Here is a 22,129-nt window from a genome sequence, read left to right on the forward strand (position 1 = left end):
ATAAATTGGATGCGGAGAGCTTAAATGGTTGGGTTTATACATGAATGAGAGAAAAATAAGTACTCCACTAATAACCACTCAAAAGTGATTTTATATAATGTCATATCACCATTAAACAACTTATATGCAAAAATATGATACCAATGATAAGTATGAAAATCAATTTTTGTTTTTCTTATGTTTAAAATGTTTTTTTACCAAAGTCGTGTATTTTTTACAATTAAATTACCAATTAATTATAATTTTCATCAGATTGATCAAAATAGCATCTGTCATCAACGACTTACATCAAGGTTGACTTTTGTCCTTTTTTACCGATGGACTATTTTGCACTTCTAACAAAATAACATCACACAATGAGGAACACTTGGATGGTCATGATACCAAATAAAATTTATCTAGACACAGACATAAACAAAAGAAAGTAAAAGAAGATTTTAATATGTGCATTTTATAAGGATTTCTCTCACACGGTCGCATTTAAAAATAACCAGGACAGGACCATACAGCTGTTTGAAATTTACACTAAACGAGCACAAAATGGCACATACAAATGAACAAAATGTATGCGTGTGACACTTATGTGATATAGAAATGTGGTCCCAAAAATTGAGAATACGCTGAATTTGATTATGACACTTTTATTTATCATTTATCATAAGATAACAAAACCATTGGTTTCTACCAAAACCAGTAGCTAGCTACCTCTTCATGCCATTGATTTTCCCAAACTTTTGGCCGGTTTCCTCAGTTTAGAAACCTTCACACACAATCACTTATCAGTATATAAATAACATCTTCACTCAATTGCACAATCAATCAAAACAAAATCAAGCTATAGAAACTTCTTCAATTTCCTATAAATTTCTTATTTATTAAATATGAGTTCATCGATCAGAATTTGGACAGTTGCAGCCAGTGTTGGAGTTGTGGAAGCCTTGAAAGACCAAGGCTTATGTAGGTGGAATTGTGCCTTAAGATCAGCTCAACATCATGTTAAAAATCATTTGAGATCTTTGTCTCAAGCAAACAATATTTCTTCCTCTAATTCTTATGCTATGGTTTCTAGTAGATTAAAGGAACAAGAAGCAAAGCAATCAGAGGAATCTTTGAGGACAGTCATGTACTTAAGCTGTTGGGGTCCCAACAATTAGAGCCATCAAGGGCTATTAGGAAGAAAGAAAAAAAATTTGTATCAGGAGTCATGGTGATCACTGTAGTATAGTATCCAAAATTAATTGGTCCACTATTGTGACATATATTGATGTAAATTTTGATAAATGGAAAATGGTAGCGTTTATTCAGTGGCGGAGCCAGGAATTTTCGAGAGCCTGGGCTAAATTTTTACCGCGAATTTATATATGACATAATATATATAAATAATTATAAATGGAAATAAAAGAGGTTCGTTATTTTTTCAACAAAAGTACAATTTGAAATAAGAGAGAAGAAATATAACCTGACAATAGCGTGCTCTTTCCGCGACCTCTTTTGCAGTGGCGGAGCCAGGATTTTTGTAGAGCCTGCTAAACATCAATTCACATTACGTGCTACACATCGATTCACATTACTTGTTCTATCAACCAAAAACCTCCTCATCTCTGCAAGTTTATACAAAAGATAACATATCACATATAAGAGTTTGAAAATTTAAGAAGCATTATTTCAAGCATTATCACATATAACAAGCATTATAACCAATTAGCACACATGACACAACCTTATAAGTATTATAACCAATTAACCAATTAACACAAAATTTAGATATCAATTCTCTCAACAAAAATCACACAACCGTATAAGTATTAAGTAGTATAATACATTAATACTAAGTAGTATAAGTAGGATAACCACACAATTTACAAAATTAAAGTATTTAACAATTAACAATACTAAGTAGTATAACCACACAACCCAACCGTATAAGTATTAAGTAGTATAACCAACAATACTAAATCACCCAAAAATCCCACAACCGTATAAGTAGTCCCAATTAATTATAACCACACATCCGTAAGTGTCCCTTCTCTCCACTCAATCACACAAAATGCACAATTCTAAATTAGGGTTTGAAAAATCAAAATTGGGGATAATCAACAATACTAAATTGTGGTTTGGAATTTGAATAATCAACTCATTGATTCATCCATTAACAAAATAACAAGCAGCAATAAAATAGAACAAATACAAAAAAAAAAAAGATAACATAGAACAAACCTGAAGGAGAGTGGAGGAGAGGAAGGTCAGAAGGTGAAACAGAGACAGAGAACAGAGACAGAGACAGAGAGCCAGCAGAGAGTCGGTCTGAAGGAGAAGAGTTCTGCCCTTTTTGTATGCAAGCTGAAACAAATAATTGATGTTCTACCTAATTTTGTACGCAAGCTGAAACAAATATCTTAATTCTGCCCTTTTTTTCTTTTTTTTTTAAGGTGGGAAATAGGCTGATGGGTTGGGCTGATGGGTGGGAAAGCAGAAGCAGAGCCCGGGCTAGTGCCCAGGCTAGCTGGGGGGTTGAACCGCCCCTGCGTTTATTGATATATTGGTATGTCAATAAACCCTTTGTCAATCTTCTTGACCAGCTGCATTAGTCAATCCTTCTTCCTCAATATTGCTTTCATCTTCATCTTAAAACCACACCAAAAGAACACAATTACACAATGTTTATACAAATGACCAATTTAATGTAACCAAACTTCAGTTACAGAGATTATATTATATTAGAGATGCATTATGCGCAGTTACAAAAGACAAGAGATTATATAATGCATTATTTAATGTAATCTCTAATATTACACTAATGAGCAAAGTTACAAAAGACAAGGGATTTCAAAACATAGAAAAGAATACATTTTGCAAACTCCTATTAATATTACTTTAAAAAATCACAACTGCCTTAAAATATGACACCTGAGCTGACATGAAGTCACAACAAACAAGTGAAAACTTGGAATTTTTCCTAATATATTTTAAGTATTCTTTCAAAGGGAATCAAACTAGTGATTATGTGTGCAGGTTCTTATCATATCAGTAAATCACTATAGTTCACAACATGCTCTAGCCTAGAATAGTTCAGAAAATGTAATTTGTCAGTGGATAATTTTCACCAAAAATTATAACATTCTGAAGCATTTATTCACAAATTGATCTATAGCATACTTCATGTCAGTTTCATTAGCATACAAAAAGTAAACAATTTTCATAAATATTGTGTACCTTTTCTATGAACATTTGTTCAATAGTTGTGTTAAGATCACCTTTCCATCGCATATTTTCTTCTCCCATATTAATTTTTGTGACGCATGGTGCTACTGTGAGTGCAGATGAGAAGATTTTCATTTGAGGACATCCTATAACGATGAAACTGTACAAAGATGGGAAAATGAATGCTTGTTTCCCATAGCAGAAGCTTCTCAAACTTGACAACGAAGAAAATTCCAAGTATTCCAAGTTTTCAAATATGATGTTTTCCTCTGCTTTTTCATCATCAATCTTCACGACATCCAACATCTTCTCACAATTCTTTATTTTTAATGTTTGGAGTTGAACTAAGCTTTTCGCTGTTGAAGATGTTATCAAATAGATCAGCTCTTTGCAGTTGTCCACTTCCAAAGAGGTTAAATTTGTGAAAGATGTCGACAATGGTACCAAGCTTATCAAACTTGGACAATTCACTACATATAAGTTTTCAAGATGTTGTAGCAGAGGATGATCCAATGGAAAGTCTTCCTGCCAGATGTGCTTGAGCTTTTCCAAATCAAAAAGAATCAACATTCTTATTTGATTTAACATTTGCATACTGAGATAACCTGTGGTTACTTTAGTACGGAACAATGTTTCAAAAGAACTACTACGCACTTGAAATGTTTCAAGATTAGGAAATATTGTATGGAAATCATTCAGAAGAATAGTTGGAGTTTCATCAAAGCATTGTAAACGAAGAAATTTGACTTCATGTAAGATATTTTCTTGACAATAACCATTCAATATCCCCAACATATCTGTGCCATTTACTGCCAAATCCTCCAGGTTGGGGATCAACTGAAAAATAAACATCCAAAACAAAAATAAATACTAACGTATTATTACACGGACAAATAAAGAAAAACAAGGAATGGTGGGAATTACCTTTTCAATGCAAAAGAGAGCTTGTTGAACTAGCATGTCCTGATTTTCATCAATCGAGTAAGGTTGTTGCAAGTCTGAATTGTCGAAAGAAAACATTCTTAATGCTTCACAACAATATACATTCAAAGTCTTCAATGAAGGGCAATCTAAAGTATGCTTTCCTTGATAGAAACTCTTAAGATTTGTCAAATGATACAACATCATAACTTTCAATTGGGGAAAATTAAAATTAATCTCCATTGATCCAGCTTCTTCCATTGCAACAATTTCCTTGACTCCGCAAGACATTAACTTAAGCATTTCAAGATGTCCAAGATCTAGACATAGTGAATATGGAAAGATATATAACAAGCTTTGGCACATAGAAACATCCACCTTGCATAAGTTTCCAAAGCTGATAATTTCATGAGGATCCTCGTTCCATACGTGTTTTAATTTGGGTAAGCTAGACAAAGTTAGACTTTTCAATTGAGTGCTTCGTTTAATCACTATTTCTTGTGACTTCAAACCTTTCACATCAAACACTGCTTCTAATGAATCACAATCTTTTACTTCTAGTTCTTCCAATGTCTGTAGCACTTGCATTACATTTGATGGAAAAAGTACATGTGATAAAAAATCACAACTTTCCACCACAAGATGTTTCAAATTGCAGAACACGTTGTGATGAAGTTGACCATACCACAAATCCTTTAGCTCAGGATAGTCAGACAAGGCTAAGTACTTGAATTTACTAAATGCAACCTGATCATTCAAAAAAATAAATCAAAAGACAAATCAAAATTGTTTTAATTAGTCAACAACTCTAGTCGTCATCTCTGTCTTTCACACACATCACCATTATCTGTTGCACTTTTTAACAATTTTCATCTCCTTCAACCTTACTATTTTTTCTTACTTCCCACTAAATTTTTAAAAAGGTATATTTCACTAAAAAGATCATACTTTTGTCATCTAGGTAACTTTCGTTTTTCATCACTTCGATTTGAAAACTTGATCACAAAATGAAAAGTTTCTTCTTAAAAGGAGAAATATAAATCTGCACCAGAACTGCAAAACCAAAGCAAGAAGAATCCAGCTTCAGATAGAAGGAGCATAGCTTCATAATGGCAAAATTTGCCCAAGAGTTTGAAGGATTTCTATATTCTTATCAAATCAGAATATTTATCTAATTTTTCACTTTTTTAATAGAAAATTAGATAGACAGTCTTAAACTATCCCAAAGCAAATAAATTGGTGGATGAAAGTAAAACATACCTTGTCATCAAATAGTTTCTTAACGGTTCGGTTGACGTCACCCTCCCAATGATTTCCTTCATCAGTTTGTACATTATGAAGATTTTCTGTGTTGGCCACTTCCAATGAAAAAAGTTCCATTCGAGGACATTCTTTGATGACTACAACTTCCAGCAACGGGAACATAATGGGGCATGGGCATGAGCAAAATCGACCGAGTCTTTTTAAAGAAATGAGTTCTAGAGTTTGTAAACTGCAAAATACAATCTCGTTTGTCTCATCTTCTTTACCATTCACTATATCCTCAAGCAAATTACACAGTTTAATCTTCATTGTTGTGAGTTTGACAAGACTCTTTGATGTTGAGTGTGTTATCAAATTTATCAACCCATGGCAATTTGTTACCTCCAAATAGGTCATGTAACTAAAGGTAACTGAGGATGGAACCAACTTTGTCAGACTGGAACACTTATAAACATAAATGCTTTCAAGAAACTGTAGAACTGGGTCCATTTGAAATCCTTCTTTGCATATATATCGAAGCTTGGTCAGGTTCCGTAATTTCAACTCTCTAAATCGTGGGCTAATTTGAGTTTCCTTTTTTGTTCTTATGATTTGTTCGCCTTGGAATATCTCTGTGAAGAAACACCATTCGACTATCAAGCTTACTGAATTAGGAACATTTTTCAGGAACCAATGTGGAAAATTAGCTTCTTCATAGTAGATTCCACACACAGTAATGTGTTTGAGGTTGTTTAATTGAACCCCTGAAAATTGGCTCTGCAATATCATGTGAAAATCTTTATTGTTCAAGGACAAACTCTCCACATTGGCAAGTACCTGTTGCAAAAACTATATTAAAACAACATTCTGCTTCAAATTTTTTAAAACAATTAAAATGTTCTATCTATAGCAAGTAGAATAATAACTCCAAAGTAAATTATCAATTATAATTAGAAATATTGAATAATTTATCTTCATTAACAGAACATTGAAAGAGTTCAAACGTGTGCATGTATATTTAGAGCAAGGATGATATTTAACGCTATCCCTACCTCTTCAATCACAAAAAGAGGTTGATATTGAGATATATTGACCTCATCATTTGTGGAGCTTTCTTGATGTATCAAAGGTTCTGCCTTAAATAGCTCTATTTTTGGACATCCGAACAACTTGATCATTTTCAATGATTTACATTGAAGAGAATGAACTCCAACAAAGAATGCCTTAAGTTTGGTCAAGAAATCAAGTTCAATGGATGTCAAATGAGGAAAGACAAATTTAACCATTTCATCTGTTCCTTCTTCCTTGGCAACAATTTCTTCAATCCCACAGTTACTGACTAGAAGACTTTGAAGTTGCATCATATCTTTAGCCAATGAGAGTGGAAAGAGGCTTATCAAGTTTTCACATCCCACAACAGATACATCACTTAAATTTTGAAACCTCATAGTGTAATGTGGATCCTCTTTCCATACATGCTTCAGTTTTGGAAGATTAGATAGTTTTAATTTCTTCAATTGAGTAGAATTCCGCTCAACGATTTCTTTTGCAAATTCACCTTTCAAATCAAAAACTGCTTCTAATGAATTACAATCCGCCACATCTAATTCTTCCAGGTTCATCAGCACTTCCAGCAAGTTAGGTTGAAAGAGAACATCGGATAAAAAATCACATTTATGAACCACTAAATACTTCAAACTCCTAAATGTGTTTTGCTCAAGCTGACCATACCACAAGTCTTTTAACTTGGGATATTCAGATAGTTTTAAATGCTTGAAACTACCAAATGCCACCTGTAAAAACAATTGTATTGCGAGTTAGTTCAAACAAATGTAGTAGTAAAAATATAATGCATATACAAAATAGTTTTTTACACACTAATTATTGTAAAACCAAATCATTATATTGTTACACAACAAGTAAAGTGGTAAATAAACATACCTTGTCTATAAACATATTGTATATTGTATCGTTTAAGTTTCCCTTCCAAAGCCATTTTGGATTATTTTCTGCAATTTTAACTTTTTGTAGAATTGGTGTACTTGTGCTTCCCGTTGAAAAAGTCTTCATGCGAGGACATTCCCTCACAATTACATTCTCCAACAATGGAAACTTCATGAAACACTTGATAGAGCAAAATTTGATGATTCTGGGCAAACATTCCAATTTTAAAATTTGTAAACTTATAAAAGCAATGTCAACATTTTCTACACCAGTAACTATTTCTTCAAGTGAATTGCAGTCTTCTATCTTCAGCAGTGTGAGCTTGTCCAAACTTCGCGCCGTAGGAGTTGTGAATATATATTTTAGCCCATTGCATTTTATTATCTCCAACTGCGTCAGATGATTAAGGGTGACAGAGGAAGGCATCAAATTTGTCAAACTAGGACAACTAAAAACATTTAAGCATTCAAGGAACTCAAGAACTGGGTCAATTTGGAATCCTTCCTCACATATATGTTGAAGTTCAGGTAATGCACTCAATGTGAGTGTTTTGATATGTGTACGAGTCTTCTCACTTATTTCTCCTTTATCGCAGAATATCTTCTTGAAGCAACTCCGCTCAACAATTAGTTCTTCAAGAGTATGCACAGTTTCAAGAAACCAATAAGGAAAGCTAGCATCTTCAGTGTCATAGCTACTCAAGCCAATACATGTCATTTTGCTAAAGAAGACACTTGAGTTTTGGGTTTGCAATATCATGTCAGCGTCTTCTTGTGCCATCATCAACAACTCCAAGTTTGGAATCACCTAAATCATATTTAAACAACAATGTTAAAGAATTAAACATTTTACTATTTGGTTAAACGGTAATCACTATTGACTAAAAGAATACAAATGTAAAAGAATTAAACATTTTAAAAAGTTTTTGGGTTGTCTTAGATTGTTCCAAATTTATAAATGAATACAAATGTAATAATGGTTTGGTATTTCAAAAGAATAACAGTAAAAAAAAAAAAAACACACACACACAGACAAGTCATGCAGAGTATTTAATTTTATGCTACCTCTTCGGCAATGAAAAGTGGTTGTTTCGTTGAAACAGAGTGTTTATCATCTTGAAAATTTGAGTTTTTTGTAGATAGAGTTCTGAACAAATTCAACTTTGTACAATCGGCAACATGAATTTTACTCAAACGTGGACATAGCAGAGTATGATTTCTAGCATAGAAACCATTGAGTTTATGTAAGTTCCAAAGCAATAAAGTACTCAGTTGATTAAACTCAAATGTGGGAGCTGCATTCGCGCTAGATTCTTTCTCCTCTGCAACAATTTCCTTCATGTTTGCACAAGATTGTATGTAAAGTTCCTTGAGATGTGAGCAACGAGTGGCTACGGAGAACGGTAATAGATATTCCAAGCTTCTACAACCATCTAGTTGTACATTTATTAGATTTTGAAAACTAAGAATTCCTTCTGGATCTCCACTCCATATCTTTTTCAACTCCCACAATCCATTTAAAGTAACTTCTTTCAAATGTGATGTATCCTCTTCATTGTTATTTTCATTCAAAGTCAATTCAAATATCTCTTCAACTAAAGCACAGTTTCTAACCTCCAACTTTTCTAGCTCATTATATGTTTTTTGCATTGAAGAAGGAAAAACCACCACAATTTTCTTGCAATTGTTCACTTGCAACATCTTCAATGTTTTAAATTGGTAATGCCATATTCTCTTCAAGTTATCCATATCCTTCAGTATGATTTTTTCTAATTTCAAAAAATGAACCTATGAATTCATGAATAACCACCATCAGTATAAATAATTATTTAAATTGCAAGCGGGAGATAGTAGAATTACCATACCTCTTTCAATGCATTGTTTCTGTCTTTTTTAGCTATTATCTCCTCCATCATAGGACAATTACTTATTTCAAGGTGTTTGAGGTTCATAAAACTTTCAACCAAAGTAGAGGGGAATAAATACTTCAATCCAACACAATTATCGACAATCAAGCTAGTCAAGTTGCACATAGATTGATGATTGTCATCCCAAATTTGATTCAAATTGAGAATTGAGCTCAATTTAAGGGTATCCAAATTAGGAAATGCAACCTACATAAAAACAAATCAACAGAAATCATTAGTCTTATAGTATGAAACATTGGAACAACGTATAACTAATAGTATAATTAAAAAGTAAAAACTATGAATCAGTATGAAGTCTTCAAATACAAGAATCTACTTAAATATTTTTTAAGAATAAAAACTAACTTATAACTAATAGTATACTTATAATTTTTTAAATGACTTTTATTATCACATCTATTGTAGTTTCGTGGAAAAAATAAGCATTATAGTTTTTTGAACAGAAAATATTAATCTTGTTCATTTACTCAATTGTTTTTTTTCTTCACTAAACGTACCAATTTATATCATTTGTATCTAAAGAAGCTAAAACAAAATAACATACCTGAGCATTGAAAAATGGTGTAGTAGAAGCATATGGCTCTAGACCTTGATACTTTTCCTTACTTCTATGATGTGTCAAATAATCAGAGGCGAAATTATCAAGTGTCTCCAAATGTTCTAAAGTTAAAGAACGCAATAGAAGAAACTCAATTTTTTCATCAGTGATATCATTATTTGCATTTGATTTGTTGTCTCCGAACACTATCTCCTTCATAGAATTGCACTCGCAAACTTCAATCTTAGAAATGTGGGAAAGTTCTTTGACCATTTCATAGGAGAATAGATATTTTAATTGGACGCAATTTTTGACTTTGATAACACTGAGATTTCCAAAAGAAGTAATTGAAGGTTGACCATGACAAACATGCTCCAAGTTTTTAAGATTAAGAAGTACTAGTGTTTCCAAGATGGGAAAAGACACATGGATTTGATTCCTCTCTTTAGAGTCAACAATGTGCTTCAAGTTTGCATTATTTTGGAGGTGAAGATGTTTCAGAAATGGAAATCCTTCTCCATTTAGTTGATAAAGCACATTTTGAATTCCATCTACATCATCCAAGTACAAATTCTCAACACATTTAATCAATGTTTTAATTCCGTGCTCCAAATGTATGTTTGTACCAAGTTTGAGCATCAATGTTTTTAAGGTTCCATCCATAATGTCAAACCAGTCCCATACATCTCCAATAGCTATTTTATATCTTTCCAGCTTCTCAAACATCAATTGCAAGTCCCTTGGCAACATCCAAGTCTCACGAACTTGTAATTCTAGGGCTGTCAAGTTGGTTAGTTTTCGAAGCTCGGCAAGACTAGCATTTTCATTTTGAACAGTTGAATTCACATCTTGCCAATTAAAAGAGGTATTTCCCATGTACAACTCCTCCAATTTAGTTAAACTTGATATGATGTTGGGTGGGACCACTTCTATTCCTGAATGGCTCAAATCAAGCATTTTCAATTGAGTCAATTTCCCTACTTCTCTTGGCAACTTGATCATTGAAGATTTCCCGAGTCTAAGAATTTCTAAATTTTGCAAAGCTTCTATTGCATCCATATTTTCCAAAATGCAAAAATCCAAAAATAATGTTTGAAGGTCTGTTAGCAATCTAAATGATGTGGGTAATGATGACAAGTTCAAGTATGTTAAATCTAGCACTCTAAGGCTTCTCATACCTTTAAAAAAAGTATCGGGGATTTCTAAAGATTGATTCTTACTGAACAAAGTGAAAAGCTTAATATTTGGACAATCAATCGTTTGAAGAATCTCGTGCATATCACACCTATCCAGAACGATCTGCGTGCACCTTTTAAAAAAATCCTTGGTTGGCCATTCCTTATCAGATTGTTCTCTTAGAAGTACATGTTTGTCCCTACGTGCTACGGAGATAGCAAAATCACGAACAAAGTCATGCATTTGGATATTTCCGTCTGTTTTAACTTCAAGCAAAAGACATCTTGCCTCCAAAGATTTGATTATTGTGTAAAGTCTGTTTCTTGCATCATCCATGACATTAATATGCTTCAATATGCCCAACCCCATTGCAACTTTGAGAAAGTACTCTATGTTTTCACGTAACGGTAATGCAAAAAGCAAGAAAAGAGCCCTCATTTCATCACTCTCCAATGAGTTGTAACTCAATTCCAAAGCAGAATAAGTTCCCGAGTCCATCTCTGTATGATCATTACTTTGTAATTTCCTTAATGCATCTTTCCAAGATTGAACATCCTTCTTATATTTCATTGCACACGCTACTGTCACTACCCTAAGAGGCAAACCTGCACATTTTTGGGCCACTTGAAACGGTACATCTTTCAAATTGCTATCTTTAACTGCATCCCCTACCATAAATTGAAATAAGCTCCATGTCTCCTTTTCACTCATAAGTTCAACTTTGAAAGTGAAATCCTTTGGAACATCCATTTGCAGCAACACTTCTTGATTTCTGCATGTCATCAACAATTTGCAACCATTATGTTCATTACTAAATGGAATCCCCACTGTTTTCAAATCAAGTATGGTCCACATGTTATCTAGAATGATAAGGATACTTTTCTCCAGCTTGATTCTTTGTCTTAGACGTTGTGCTCTGCCAAGAATAGTCTCCTCTTCGAATCGCAGACCCAAGAAATCTGCAATCTCCCCTTGAATTTTTTTAATGTCTGGATTTTTAGATACTTCTGCCATAACCACTTTATCGAACAATTTATGTTCGTTGGCTATTTGAGCAACTTTCTCGACCAGAGTGGTCTTACCCACCCCACCTAACCCATAAACTCCAATGTTGTGTGAATTAAGATCTGCTAAAGCCTTCACAATGTCCTCCTTAAGCAACTCTCTTGTGTCGTACTTTTCACCATCTCTTGTTGAGGAGGAGGCTACTACATCTAGAGGGGGAAGGTAACCAACTTGATCAAAAATCCCTTTTCCGTGAACTTGAACAACATCTTTTGTAATTTTTCTGGCTTTCCTACCAAGTTGATGACGTAAAATCAAGTTGGGGAATGGCCATGCTGAGCACCTTACATTGGCACGACGAGGATCGTTTTGAAGCCCATTTGCCTTTTCAATGACCCCGTTCACTTTCTCTAACCAATTCAAAACATCCTTTTCAATTTCTTTACCATTTCCCCTTTCTCTGTCAACCGAATGGATCAATCTTTCTCTTGCAGCCTGAAGGCTTTCAACATTCTCCATTAACGTCTTGAAGTAACCTTTGTAGAATATCAAGTAACTTGCTTGCCGTCCAATAGGCACAACGGTATATTCTGCTATTTTTGCAACAACGGAAGTTAAAATTTCCATTGATTTTCTTTTCTTCTCGTCTTCCTTGTGACTTGAGTCAAAATCTGAAAGTAAAAGATGCTGTTTATAGTTGAGGGCAAAAGAAACAAGGGCAACATTTGAAAATGTGACAAGACTAACATGCTACTCTTATTTTTCGACCAAAAACTCTAATTATTAAATAGAACATATGCTTTGGTTAAAATTTAAAAAAAAATAGACAAAATAAAATCCAATAATAAAGGTAGATTGTGCAAATTGAATTTCATAACAATCATGTATAACCAATCAAAATTAAAGAACTGTTTTTTTATAAAAGGATTAAATATATTTTTCATCTCTATAAAACGATCGATTTTTAGTTTGTGTCCACAGAAAAATGATTTTCATCCCTTCATGTTTTAAAAGTATTGTTTTTATCCTATGTAAAATGAATTAAAAGTATTGTTTTTATCCTATGTTAAATGAAATGTGCTAATTTTTGTTTTGGTTATTGCATAATTATTTTCCTTTGTTTTTAACCGAACTCAGGATTTCAAGTCCTTGGCATTTATTTTTATGTTTGATAAATACAATATAAAACATTTTAGTGTTCAACAAAATGTTTTCTAGTAGTCATGTGCTAACATTTTACCACCAAAAGTATTGGTTTAGACGACTACAGTCTACATGACTTTCCATAGACACAAAAATTAACGAATGTTGCATAATGATCGATATTAAAAATTACAAATTTATATTATAGGGATGAAATTAAGCAAATGAAAATAATTTAGAGTGACCAAAAGCAAGATTCAATCATTTCAGAGGAAATCAAAACATATTTAATCCTAAAACAGATTCTAATTAATAGCTTCAGTTAAGTATATAAATTTCAACCAATAGTTAAAGTTATAAACAGACAACATGTAAAATAAAAATGTCTAAATTAATTCAAGAGGCTTAGTCAAGGTATTGAGTTCGACCAACATCATCATGTTGGGAGAGTTGGTAACATGAATATCTTGAGCAAAAGAACTCTTTTTGATCAATGGGATCACCCATTTGAGAGGTAGCATCTACCAAAAAAAAAAATCTTTGATGAATTGTTGTTAAATCAAGGATTAGTCTCATAGCAAATCTAAAGGGCCAAAGCCGTGGGATACCTTGGGGTATCTATTGCGGTCAAAGATCATCAATGGATTAGGAAAAAAAAGTCTCGAGTACAGACTCGGACTTTGACATGCAACTTTAAATCTATTAAAAGATAAGTACTTAACAGAACAACAATACAAAACAAAACAACACAGACTTTTAAAGTATTGAACAACTTTTTGTCTTGTACGATGTTTGGTGGACAAAATGTTAGTATTTAAGTATTTTAGACAACTTATAATTAGGACAAAAAAGTTGCCTTGTAATTCAGTGTCAGTTTTTAATTGAAGCACGGACACAAACACGGGCATCAGACACGATACGGACACTGACACGCCGACACAGATAATAATTTGGGAAAGTGACATAATACAGTGTAATTACAAATGTCGTGTCGGACACTTACGTGCGTCTGACACTGGGACACGCCTAATTCGAGAAGTGTTTGTGCTTCATAGGTTTTTATCAAGTCTCTTGTCCCCTAATTTGTCCATTCCCATAACAGTTTTAAAATCAAATAGATTAAATTACTAAAAAGAAAGATCATTAGGCCTTTACCATAGCATGAACCTCTTACCTGCTAGATTATGAATCAATGGAACAACTGGTGCTATTGATGTGCAGAGTAAATGATCTGCAAAGAACAACAACAACAACAAAATATTAAAACAAACTTCAATCACAAATTGGCAAAATTTTACTCTTTATTAGTGAAGGAAAACAAATAAATGCGTACCTACTACTCTCTATATATAAGATAACTTTCGTTCACTATTTTTGAGTTTTGGTTTTTGCAATAGGAATGGGAAAATAGCAAAAAACTGAAAGAAAAATGAATAAAACAGAGAGAGAAATAGTAAGAGATTAATTGAAGAATGAAAAGTGAAAGACAATGAGCAAGGGTATTTTTTGTTTCAGCTCAAGAGCAATAAACTGAGAGATGGGTTTCAGTTTCAGGTATTGATGGACTATTGTTAATATGTTTGGATTTTGACTTGACTCAATGAGTGGCTGTTATCGTCTGCAATTGCAAAGTGGTACTAACCCATTTGAAAAATCTACGGAAAAATACACATTTTCAAATATAATTAATAAACTAATTTAAAGCATCTACATTGGAAACACTCAATTGTGAGGTCTTAAATGAGTCTCACATGGACGCATTATTTTTTTATTATTTTTTATTAAGAGCATCCACAATGAGAGAGTCTTAAACATTTAAGATCTGGTACCTAATAGGTACCCCCATTGTGGGAAAAAAATTTGAGGGTCTTAAAAGATGCAAGGTCTAAATTAAGACATCATTCTTAAATGGGCCCACATCACTTTTTTATTAAAATAATAATTAAAAAGTGTATTAAAATAGATAGTGTATTAAATAAATAATATTGGTGGGACCCAATTAGACCTTTTGTTAGAGGGTCTCAATTGGAGTGGTTGAGTACCTATTAGGTACTATTATTAAAAAAGGGTCTTGTTATCTTGTGTCCTTAGGGCACAAGTTAAGGAATTCAAAATTATAAACTTTACATAGAAAACAACAAAATTTTGACTTTTAAAAGTTGAATAAAGTTGAATGCACAACTTTTGAGACAATTGTTTCTATTTTAAATTTCTTATCATATGCCCTTGGGGCACATGTTATCATTTTCCATTAAAAAGTGATGTGTCAATGTGAGACCTATTTAAGACCTCAAAGATGAGAGTCCCCATTGTGGATGCTCTAATAGTACTTAATAGGTACTCATCCATTCCAATAGAGACCCTCTAACAAAAGGTCTAAAAGGGTCCCACCAATAACTATTTATTTAAGACACTATTATCTATTTGAGAAAAAGTAATGTGGGGTCCACTTAAAAATGATTATTTTAAGAAAAAATAATGTGGGGTCCACTTAAGCATTGGGTCTTAAGCCCCCCAAAAAAAAATTCCACATTTGGGGTACCTATTAGGTACCGGATCTTATATGGTTAAGACCTCACCAATGTGGATGGTCTTAGGCACCGAGAAAATCTGCTTCTTAATAGGTTCTCATGTCCGGGATTCTAACATTAGATCATTTAGTAACGATAAAACATAATATATGTAAAGTTCGGGATTCAAACATCGACTACCGTAAAAAAATCTGCTTCCTAATGGATCTAAAGTCTAAACACAGTCCAACAATTATTGGATAACACAGTCCACACACTGCCTTCTCAATTGTATATATATTTTAATTTTTAAATAAATAAAAAATCACAACTTTGCTCAAAAAGAAAAAATCACAATTACTAGTTCTCATATCCACATTTAAATAAATAAATATTATATATCAATCCACATCTTTCCGAGTTTTTAATTTAAGGGTTAATAGTGTTTTTCCCCCTCTAAAGTAGGTTATTTCCGGTTTACCTTCTTAAAAAAAAATTGGTTTGGAATCGGTCCTTTTAAAATTCACTTTTGGCTTTTCAATAAGTGGTAATTCCTTGAACTAATTAATGGAAGGATTCCATAATAGAACATAAGTGTTATTACAGTCGACCATACAAAAGGAGTTAAGATCCTCTCCATTTGGTATTCTCTCCATTTCATCCATTTGGAAAGATATAGACACAAAAAAATCTCGAAAAACTAAAAAGTAATTAATGATGGTGGAACCCACTTAATAGTGGGACCCACTATCTATTTTATGTGTCTATCTCTCTCCAAATTGCATACTCCATTTATTATACAAAATGGAGAGGATCTTTACCCATACAAAAGATACGGTTACAAGAGCCAACAATTTAAAGTTCATCAAAATTGTTGGAAGGATACATGAGCTTGGTGATGACGTCGGTGGTTACGTGGTCACTGAAAACAGAGTGGAGTGGGCAAGACGTGAGCATGTAGCCTAAGAACATAGAGTAACTTACTCTCTATAGGTGCTGCATGGTTGACAGGCGAAGATGCATGTTTGTGAATTTGCGATTAGAGATAAGAGAATTCCAGGACTTCATTTTTTTTCTTTCGATTGTTAATACAATAGATAAGGATCGCTATTACAAAAAGTACTACATTCTTGATCGTTAAATATCGATTGTCTGTTAAATCATGTGAATTGCGTGAAAACACATCAAAGTTGAAGGAGCACCATCACTTGTAGCCTACACAAATTTTCTTGGATGAGGTCGAAAGGAAGAGTGGGTAATGGTGTCAATGATATTAGGGTTACAATTGAAATCTGGTTGTTGATGGCTGCAGATATCTCGTTCATCCACCCGTAAACAATAGTCTTCAACTAAATAAACGAGAGAGAGAGAGAGAGAGAGAGAGAGAGAGAGAGCAATATATTGACAATTTCTAATGTTTCGTTTCATGAGTAACATATGTAATTTTCTTAAAAAATAGTGATTTTCAATTTGGTTCAACTTGGTGTGATATATAAGGTGTCTAATTCACTTGTGTGGTTACTCTTAACCAAATGTGACAATTCTCCTATATTTAGGCTCCCTTGAACATCCAACTGCGGTATCAAAATTAATGGTTTGACTAACGATATCAGCTCCTTTTATTAAATGTCTTCTTGAGAATATAGTGGGTCAACAATGATGCAAGTGTATGTGAATGAAAAAATACCGCTTTAGAGGGAGAAATCTCGAATGAATGAATGAATGAATGGGCACATACTTAAGGGGAAGATTGTTGGTGTTTTAATTGTGACTAATAGTTTCACATTAAATGGAAAACTATATGTTGACACAAGAATAGGATGCAAAATTGCACGAGAAATAAATGGTTAAAAACGAGAAAAGAATTTGATATTTTTAAAGTGGTATTTATTGACATTAAAAATGAGAAATAATTCAACATTTTTAAAATATGAAAAATCGCATTAAACTTTTGAAATGTATATTTATCCTTTCAAAGATAAAATGTTTTATATTAGTCTTGTTTATGTGGCAACTACCCATTGTCTTCTATATTTTTTTTTTTGAGCAAATCATTGTCTTCTGTATTAATCATTAGATAGATTAGAAGAGTGAAAAATATATAAACAAAAGAGTCATGCAAATCAAAAGTAGTTGTTTTTTTCGTTTGAAACTACAATTTTTTAATTTTTCAAAAATTGCACTCATCACTTTTAAACGTCATATTTTTATTTTTGTCACCTTAACAAGTATTCGAATGATACTCTTTAGCATTTTTTTCCTATAAATAAATATAGGTTTTCTCTATGCGAGTTCTTTTATATGAAAAATATTTGATGGACATTTATATTGGTGTACACACGTCGAACGAGAAAGATATAAAGAGAATGATATAATTAGATATTAAATAAGTATTTGAAAATAAAGGGTGTTTATTTTTAAGGAAAATATTATAGCTGTTTTTATTTAAAATAAAAAAATTATAAAATTTATTTGATATATTTAATTATCTAACTCACAAAAACCATTGTCTAGATAAGTAAACCACTAACAGATTAACAATAGCTTTCAGCCCGTGGTATTTTCCCATTCTTTGGGCATCTCAAAACTTCTATATATAACATCTTCCTTCACTCTTTTAGCTCAACCAAAACACAAGATACACTACTAGTAAACCATTTTCTCTGTCGTCTAAAAAGCCAGAAAAAAGACTTCAAGAATCAATCAATATTAGTCAAAATGAGTTCAACAAGCAGATGGAACCATACCCTAAAGTCAGTTCAAAATCATATGAAAAATAATGTGAGATTGTTTTCTCAAGCAAAGAAACTTTCATCATTATCATCTACTTTGATTTCTAATTCTAACAGACAGAAAGAGAAGGCAAAGCAATCAGAGGAATCTTTGAGAAAGGTCATGTACTTGAGTTGCTGGGGTCCCAATTAATTAGAATAAATTTTAACTCTATTCTTTGATCTTTCTTCGCGTATTGTGCAATATTATTGAAAGATATTGATGTAAATTATGATGAATTAATGAAGATAGCAACCTTGAATTTCTCTCAAACTCAGCATTATTCTAACTATACTTTGTATTACACATGTTCTTTTTTATCTTGAATTAGTAAAGAAAAACAAGTAAACCGAATGAACAACAACAGTAAATAAAGTTGAGGTGAAAGAAAGAAATTTACTAAAAATAAAATAAAATATCTTTTTGGAAATAAGAAATTTACTAAAGTTTTTGTCTGTTCAATTTAATAATTTACTTTATATTTTCATTTAAGAAGGTAAGTTCATAAAATTATATTTTTTTTAGGGAAATTCATAAAATTCTAAAAAGTAAACTATTTCTCTCAAGAAAAAAAGTAAAATATAAATGTTTCTATTTCTTCAAATGATTTAATTTTAATATGTTTTAATATAAATATATATGAATAATGAAAATATTTTTTAAAATATTTTATTAATTTAAAATATTAAAAATATGACCAATGTGGTGATATCAGAGTTTTTAGTTAGATTCACCAAATTGGATGTGGCATAGATAAAAAAATAAAATAAATAAATTGGATGTGGAGAGCTTAAATGGTTGGGTTTATGAATGAGAGAAAAATAAGTACTCCACTAATAAGTAATAACCACTCAAAAGTGATTTTATATAATGTCAGATCACCATTAAACAACTTATATGCAATTTATATGACTATGAGAAATACATAAGGTTGTGAAAATATGATACCAATGATAAATATGAAAATCAATTTTTGTTTTTCTTATGTTTAAAATGTTTCCGTGAAAAACATAACTCAATTGACAATACCAAAATTGTTAAGTTGAACACTTTCATTCAAGTTTGAATCTGAAATTTTAGTGTGGGTTTCAATAGTGTTCATCACTTTGTCTATAAACCATACAAACATTTAAGTGTTCCTTAAACAACTAGCATTGAGATTTTTTTTTTTTTTGTACCAAAGTAGTGTATTTTATAATTTTTATAAAATTTATCAAAATAGGGTAAGTTGCATGTGCCATCAACGATTTACCCATTTTCATAAATTATATGTAATTATGATTTTTTTTCCAAGTTATCTTTAAACAATTGTGAGTAATTTATCCATCAATAAATGAAAATTAATGCAAATGAGTAATCTTGTAAGTAGAGTAAAAATTTGGTCGTAACCAAATGTAACATGCAAATTTCCACGAGTAAGTCCTCATTAGTTTTTTTAGAAGAATTAATCGTCATTAGTTGTTTGCTAAATAACGCATAATTCTTCAAATACAACTTATACTTCACTTTTAGGTGAGGTTTAACATGGGAAAGCAAAGTTGTTTCCCATCATGGGAAAGTTGAATTTGGACCATTGATATAATAATAAAAATAATCAATGGGTAGGATTGAGCACTGGCAACCGGATATTCACTTTTTGTTACAGTGTGACTCATTAAATTCAATTACTTTTTTGGTGAGAAAATTTAATTGCCTTAATTAATTAATTAAATTACCCTTTTTATTTATTTAAATATCAAATGAATATTGTATTCACACAAAAAACAGGCTTCATCATCGTCTTCCTTCAATCCCAACACTGTGTTTTGACCACTCACCATCACCCCTGTATTTTTTTTCTTCTTCTTTCTAAGATTTGTCCAAAAAAAAAAACCAGATTATTAAGATTTGTCAACTTAATTTAACATATTTTTTAATTAAAAATTAATTATTCATCTTCATGTGTTCTACAAAGGAATCTTCATCATCTCCACCAATTTTTCTTACTAAAATATAGAGGAAGCTACAGATCTTGTTTCCATAAACAGTGAAATTATTCATTTTTTCCTAGATCTGAATCTGATTATGGTCGTATGAATTTTTGTTTCAATAACAATGAAGGTGTGAGATAAAATACATATTTTTGTTTTGTTCATCTGTATTTTTCATGAGAAGAAACATCTATGAGAAAAGAAGTGGTTTTAAGGGTGAAAGGGGGTAATTCACGAGAAAGAGGAAGATTAAGGCATGGAGGGAAGAAGAAAATTCTGGAAGTGAAGGAGAGAAGAGGAAGTGAGATTAAGGCGTGAGATGGGGGAAGTTAAAAAAATGTTAATAATTTGAGCAATTTCATAACTCATAATAAAATAAAGGGTTAATACGTTTTTACCCCCTTGTAATATAGGCGAGTTCCGGTTTTCCCTCCTGTAAAAAAGATTCTTTCGATTCCAACCCTGTAATATAAAGATTCCGTCGAAAACCCCCCTGGTCGAATATTGGACCCCCCAGCTGATGACGTGGCGTGACGCGCTGAGTCACCCTTTTCAGCTGACGTGGCGTGCTGACTGTATAATTATTTTTTATTTTTTATAGGGTACACGTGGCATTTGTCATTTTTTTATGTCTTTACCCCCCTGTAATTTAAGCGAGTTCCAGTTTTCCCCCTGTAAAAATTTTAAAAATAAAAAATAAAATCTGGAAAATTTTAAAAAAATAATTTTTTTTAAAAAAAATGCTGGAAAATTAATAAAAATTGAAAATAATGAAAAAAATTTAAAACTGAAAATCTTTTAAAAATAACAAAAAATCAGATTATTTTTTTTTAAATTTTAAAAATAACAAAAAATCAGATTATTTTTTTCGAAAAATAAAATAAAAAAGCAGAAAAGACATTTAGATTTTTTTCAAAATTTAAAAAATTGGAAAAAAGTTCGGATTTTTTTTTAAATTTAGAAGATATTTAAAAATACTGGAATTTAATTTTCAAAATAAAAAAGTTTAGATTTTTTTGCGAAATAAAAAATACTGGAAAATATTTAAAATTTTAAAAATCTGGATATATATTTTTTTTAAATCCAATTACAATATGAAAATTAAATTTTAAAAATCATATAATCTGAAGAAAAAAAAATCGATTTTAGTTTAATTAAAAATTTAGGAAAAAAAATCTGAGAAGCTTGAATTTCATAGGAATATTTTTGTAAAAAGAATTATTAATGCGTGTAAAATTTTAAAAAGTGTCTTATTTAAGAGACATTAAAATTTAAAAAGTGAGTACCTCAAGTTGCTCTTCCAATGTCTTTGAACTTCAATTTGTTGTCTCAACGCGTCTGATATTGGGATTTCTTTGTGAATTTATTTTTGATGAGAATTTAAAAAATGCTGAATTACATAGGAATATTTTTGCATTTACCTAACAATTAAAATGCTAATTACATAGGCAAGAAGTTTTAGATGAGAATTTGGCTCATGAAAAATATAGTCATACATACATATTGTAATTTTCAAAATTTAATTTTCATATTGTAATTGGGTTTTAAAAAATATATATCCAGATTTTTAAAATTTTAAATATTTTCCAGTTTTTTTATTTCGAAAAAAATCTAAACTTTTTTTATTTTGAAAATTAAATTCCAGTATTTTTAAATATCTTCTAAATTTCGAAAAAAATCCAAACTTTTTTCTAATTTTTTAAATTTCAAAAAAAATCTATTTTTCCATTTTTATTTATTTTTTCCATTATTTCAATTTTTATTTATTTTTCCAGAATTT

The 22,129-nt window shown here is 31.5% G+C and overlaps 3 protein-coding genes across 7 annotated transcripts; 2 read left to right on the plus strand and 1 right to left on the minus strand.

The window, feature by feature from the left end:
• Positions 1 to 425: 425 nt before the first annotated feature.
• On the minus strand, positions 426 to 14,636 carry LOC146950463 (uncharacterized). 5 transcript variants are annotated; one of them, XM_085746409.1, is made up of 14 exons: positions 14,431 to 14,636; positions 14,272 to 14,328; positions 10,952 to 12,625; positions 9,780 to 10,819; positions 9,173 to 9,421; positions 8,373 to 9,095; positions 7,306 to 8,115; positions 6,417 to 7,157; positions 5,383 to 6,201; positions 4,126 to 4,869; positions 3,214 to 4,038; positions 2,218 to 2,624; positions 1,460 to 1,601; positions 426 to 760 (listed from the first exon to the last, which is right to left on the minus strand). In XM_085746409.1, exons 3-12 carry the CDS (start codon positions 12,579 to 12,581, stop codon positions 2,589 to 2,591), a joined length of 7,617 nt encoding a protein of 2,538 aa, XP_085602535.1. In that variant the 5' UTR covers positions 12,582 to 12,625; positions 14,272 to 14,328; positions 14,431 to 14,636; the 3' UTR covers positions 426 to 760; positions 1,460 to 1,601; positions 2,218 to 2,588. The 5 variants fall into 5 exon arrangements, with proteins under 5 accessions (XP_085602535.1, XP_085602532.1, XP_085602534.1 ...); XM_085746406.1 differs by having other exon boundaries at positions 9,780 to 12,625; XM_085746408.1 differs by lacking the exons at positions 426 to 760; positions 1,460 to 1,601 and adding an exon at positions 1,098 to 1,293 and having other exon boundaries at positions 2,525 to 2,618; positions 9,780 to 12,625.
• Positions 756 to 1,286, plus strand: LOC146950464 (uncharacterized). Its single transcript, XM_085746412.1, has one exon. The coding sequence runs from the start codon at positions 882 to 884 to the stop codon at positions 1,152 to 1,154; it is 273 nt and encodes a 90-aa protein (XP_085602538.1). The 5' UTR covers positions 756 to 881; the 3' UTR covers positions 1,155 to 1,286.
• A 3,588-nt stretch (positions 14,637 to 18,224) lies between the features above and the next one.
• Positions 18,225 to 18,652, plus strand: LOC146950465 (uncharacterized). Its single transcript, XM_085746415.1, has one exon. It carries the CDS (start codon positions 18,326 to 18,328, stop codon positions 18,530 to 18,532), a length of 207 nt encoding a protein of 68 aa, XP_085602541.1. The 5' UTR covers positions 18,225 to 18,325; the 3' UTR covers positions 18,533 to 18,652.
• Positions 18,653 to 22,129: the final 3,477 nt, after the last annotated feature.

Source organism: Medicago sativa, chromosome 2, assembly GCF_051527215.1.
Source record: "Medicago sativa cultivar Bolivia chromosome 2, Bolivia_mono, whole genome shotgun sequence".
NCBI lineage: Eukaryota > Viridiplantae > Streptophyta > Magnoliopsida > Fabales > Fabaceae > Medicago > Medicago sativa.

Excerpts from the sequence above, each read along its gene's own strand:
- LOC146950465 (XM_085746415.1), top strand. The coding sequence starts at position 18,326 with ATGAGTTCAACAAGCAGATGGAACCATACCCTAAAGTCAGTTCAAAAT.
- LOC146950463 (XM_085746406.1), bottom strand. The coding sequence starts at position 12,581 with ATGGAAATTTTAACTTCCGTTGTTGCAAAAATAGCAGAATATACCGTT. Across the intron at positions 4,039-4,125 it reads CTCTCTTTTGCATTGAAAAG|TTGATCCCCAACCTGGAGGA; the intron begins GTAATTCCCACC and ends TTTATTTTTCAG. Across the intron at positions 2,625-3,213 it reads AACAAATGTTCATAGAAAAG|ATGAAGATGAAAGCAATATT; the intron begins GTACACAATATT and ends TGTGGTTTTAAG.
- LOC146950464 (XM_085746412.1), top strand. The coding sequence starts at position 882 with ATGAGTTCATCGATCAGAATTTGGACAGTTGCAGCCAGTGTTGGAGTT.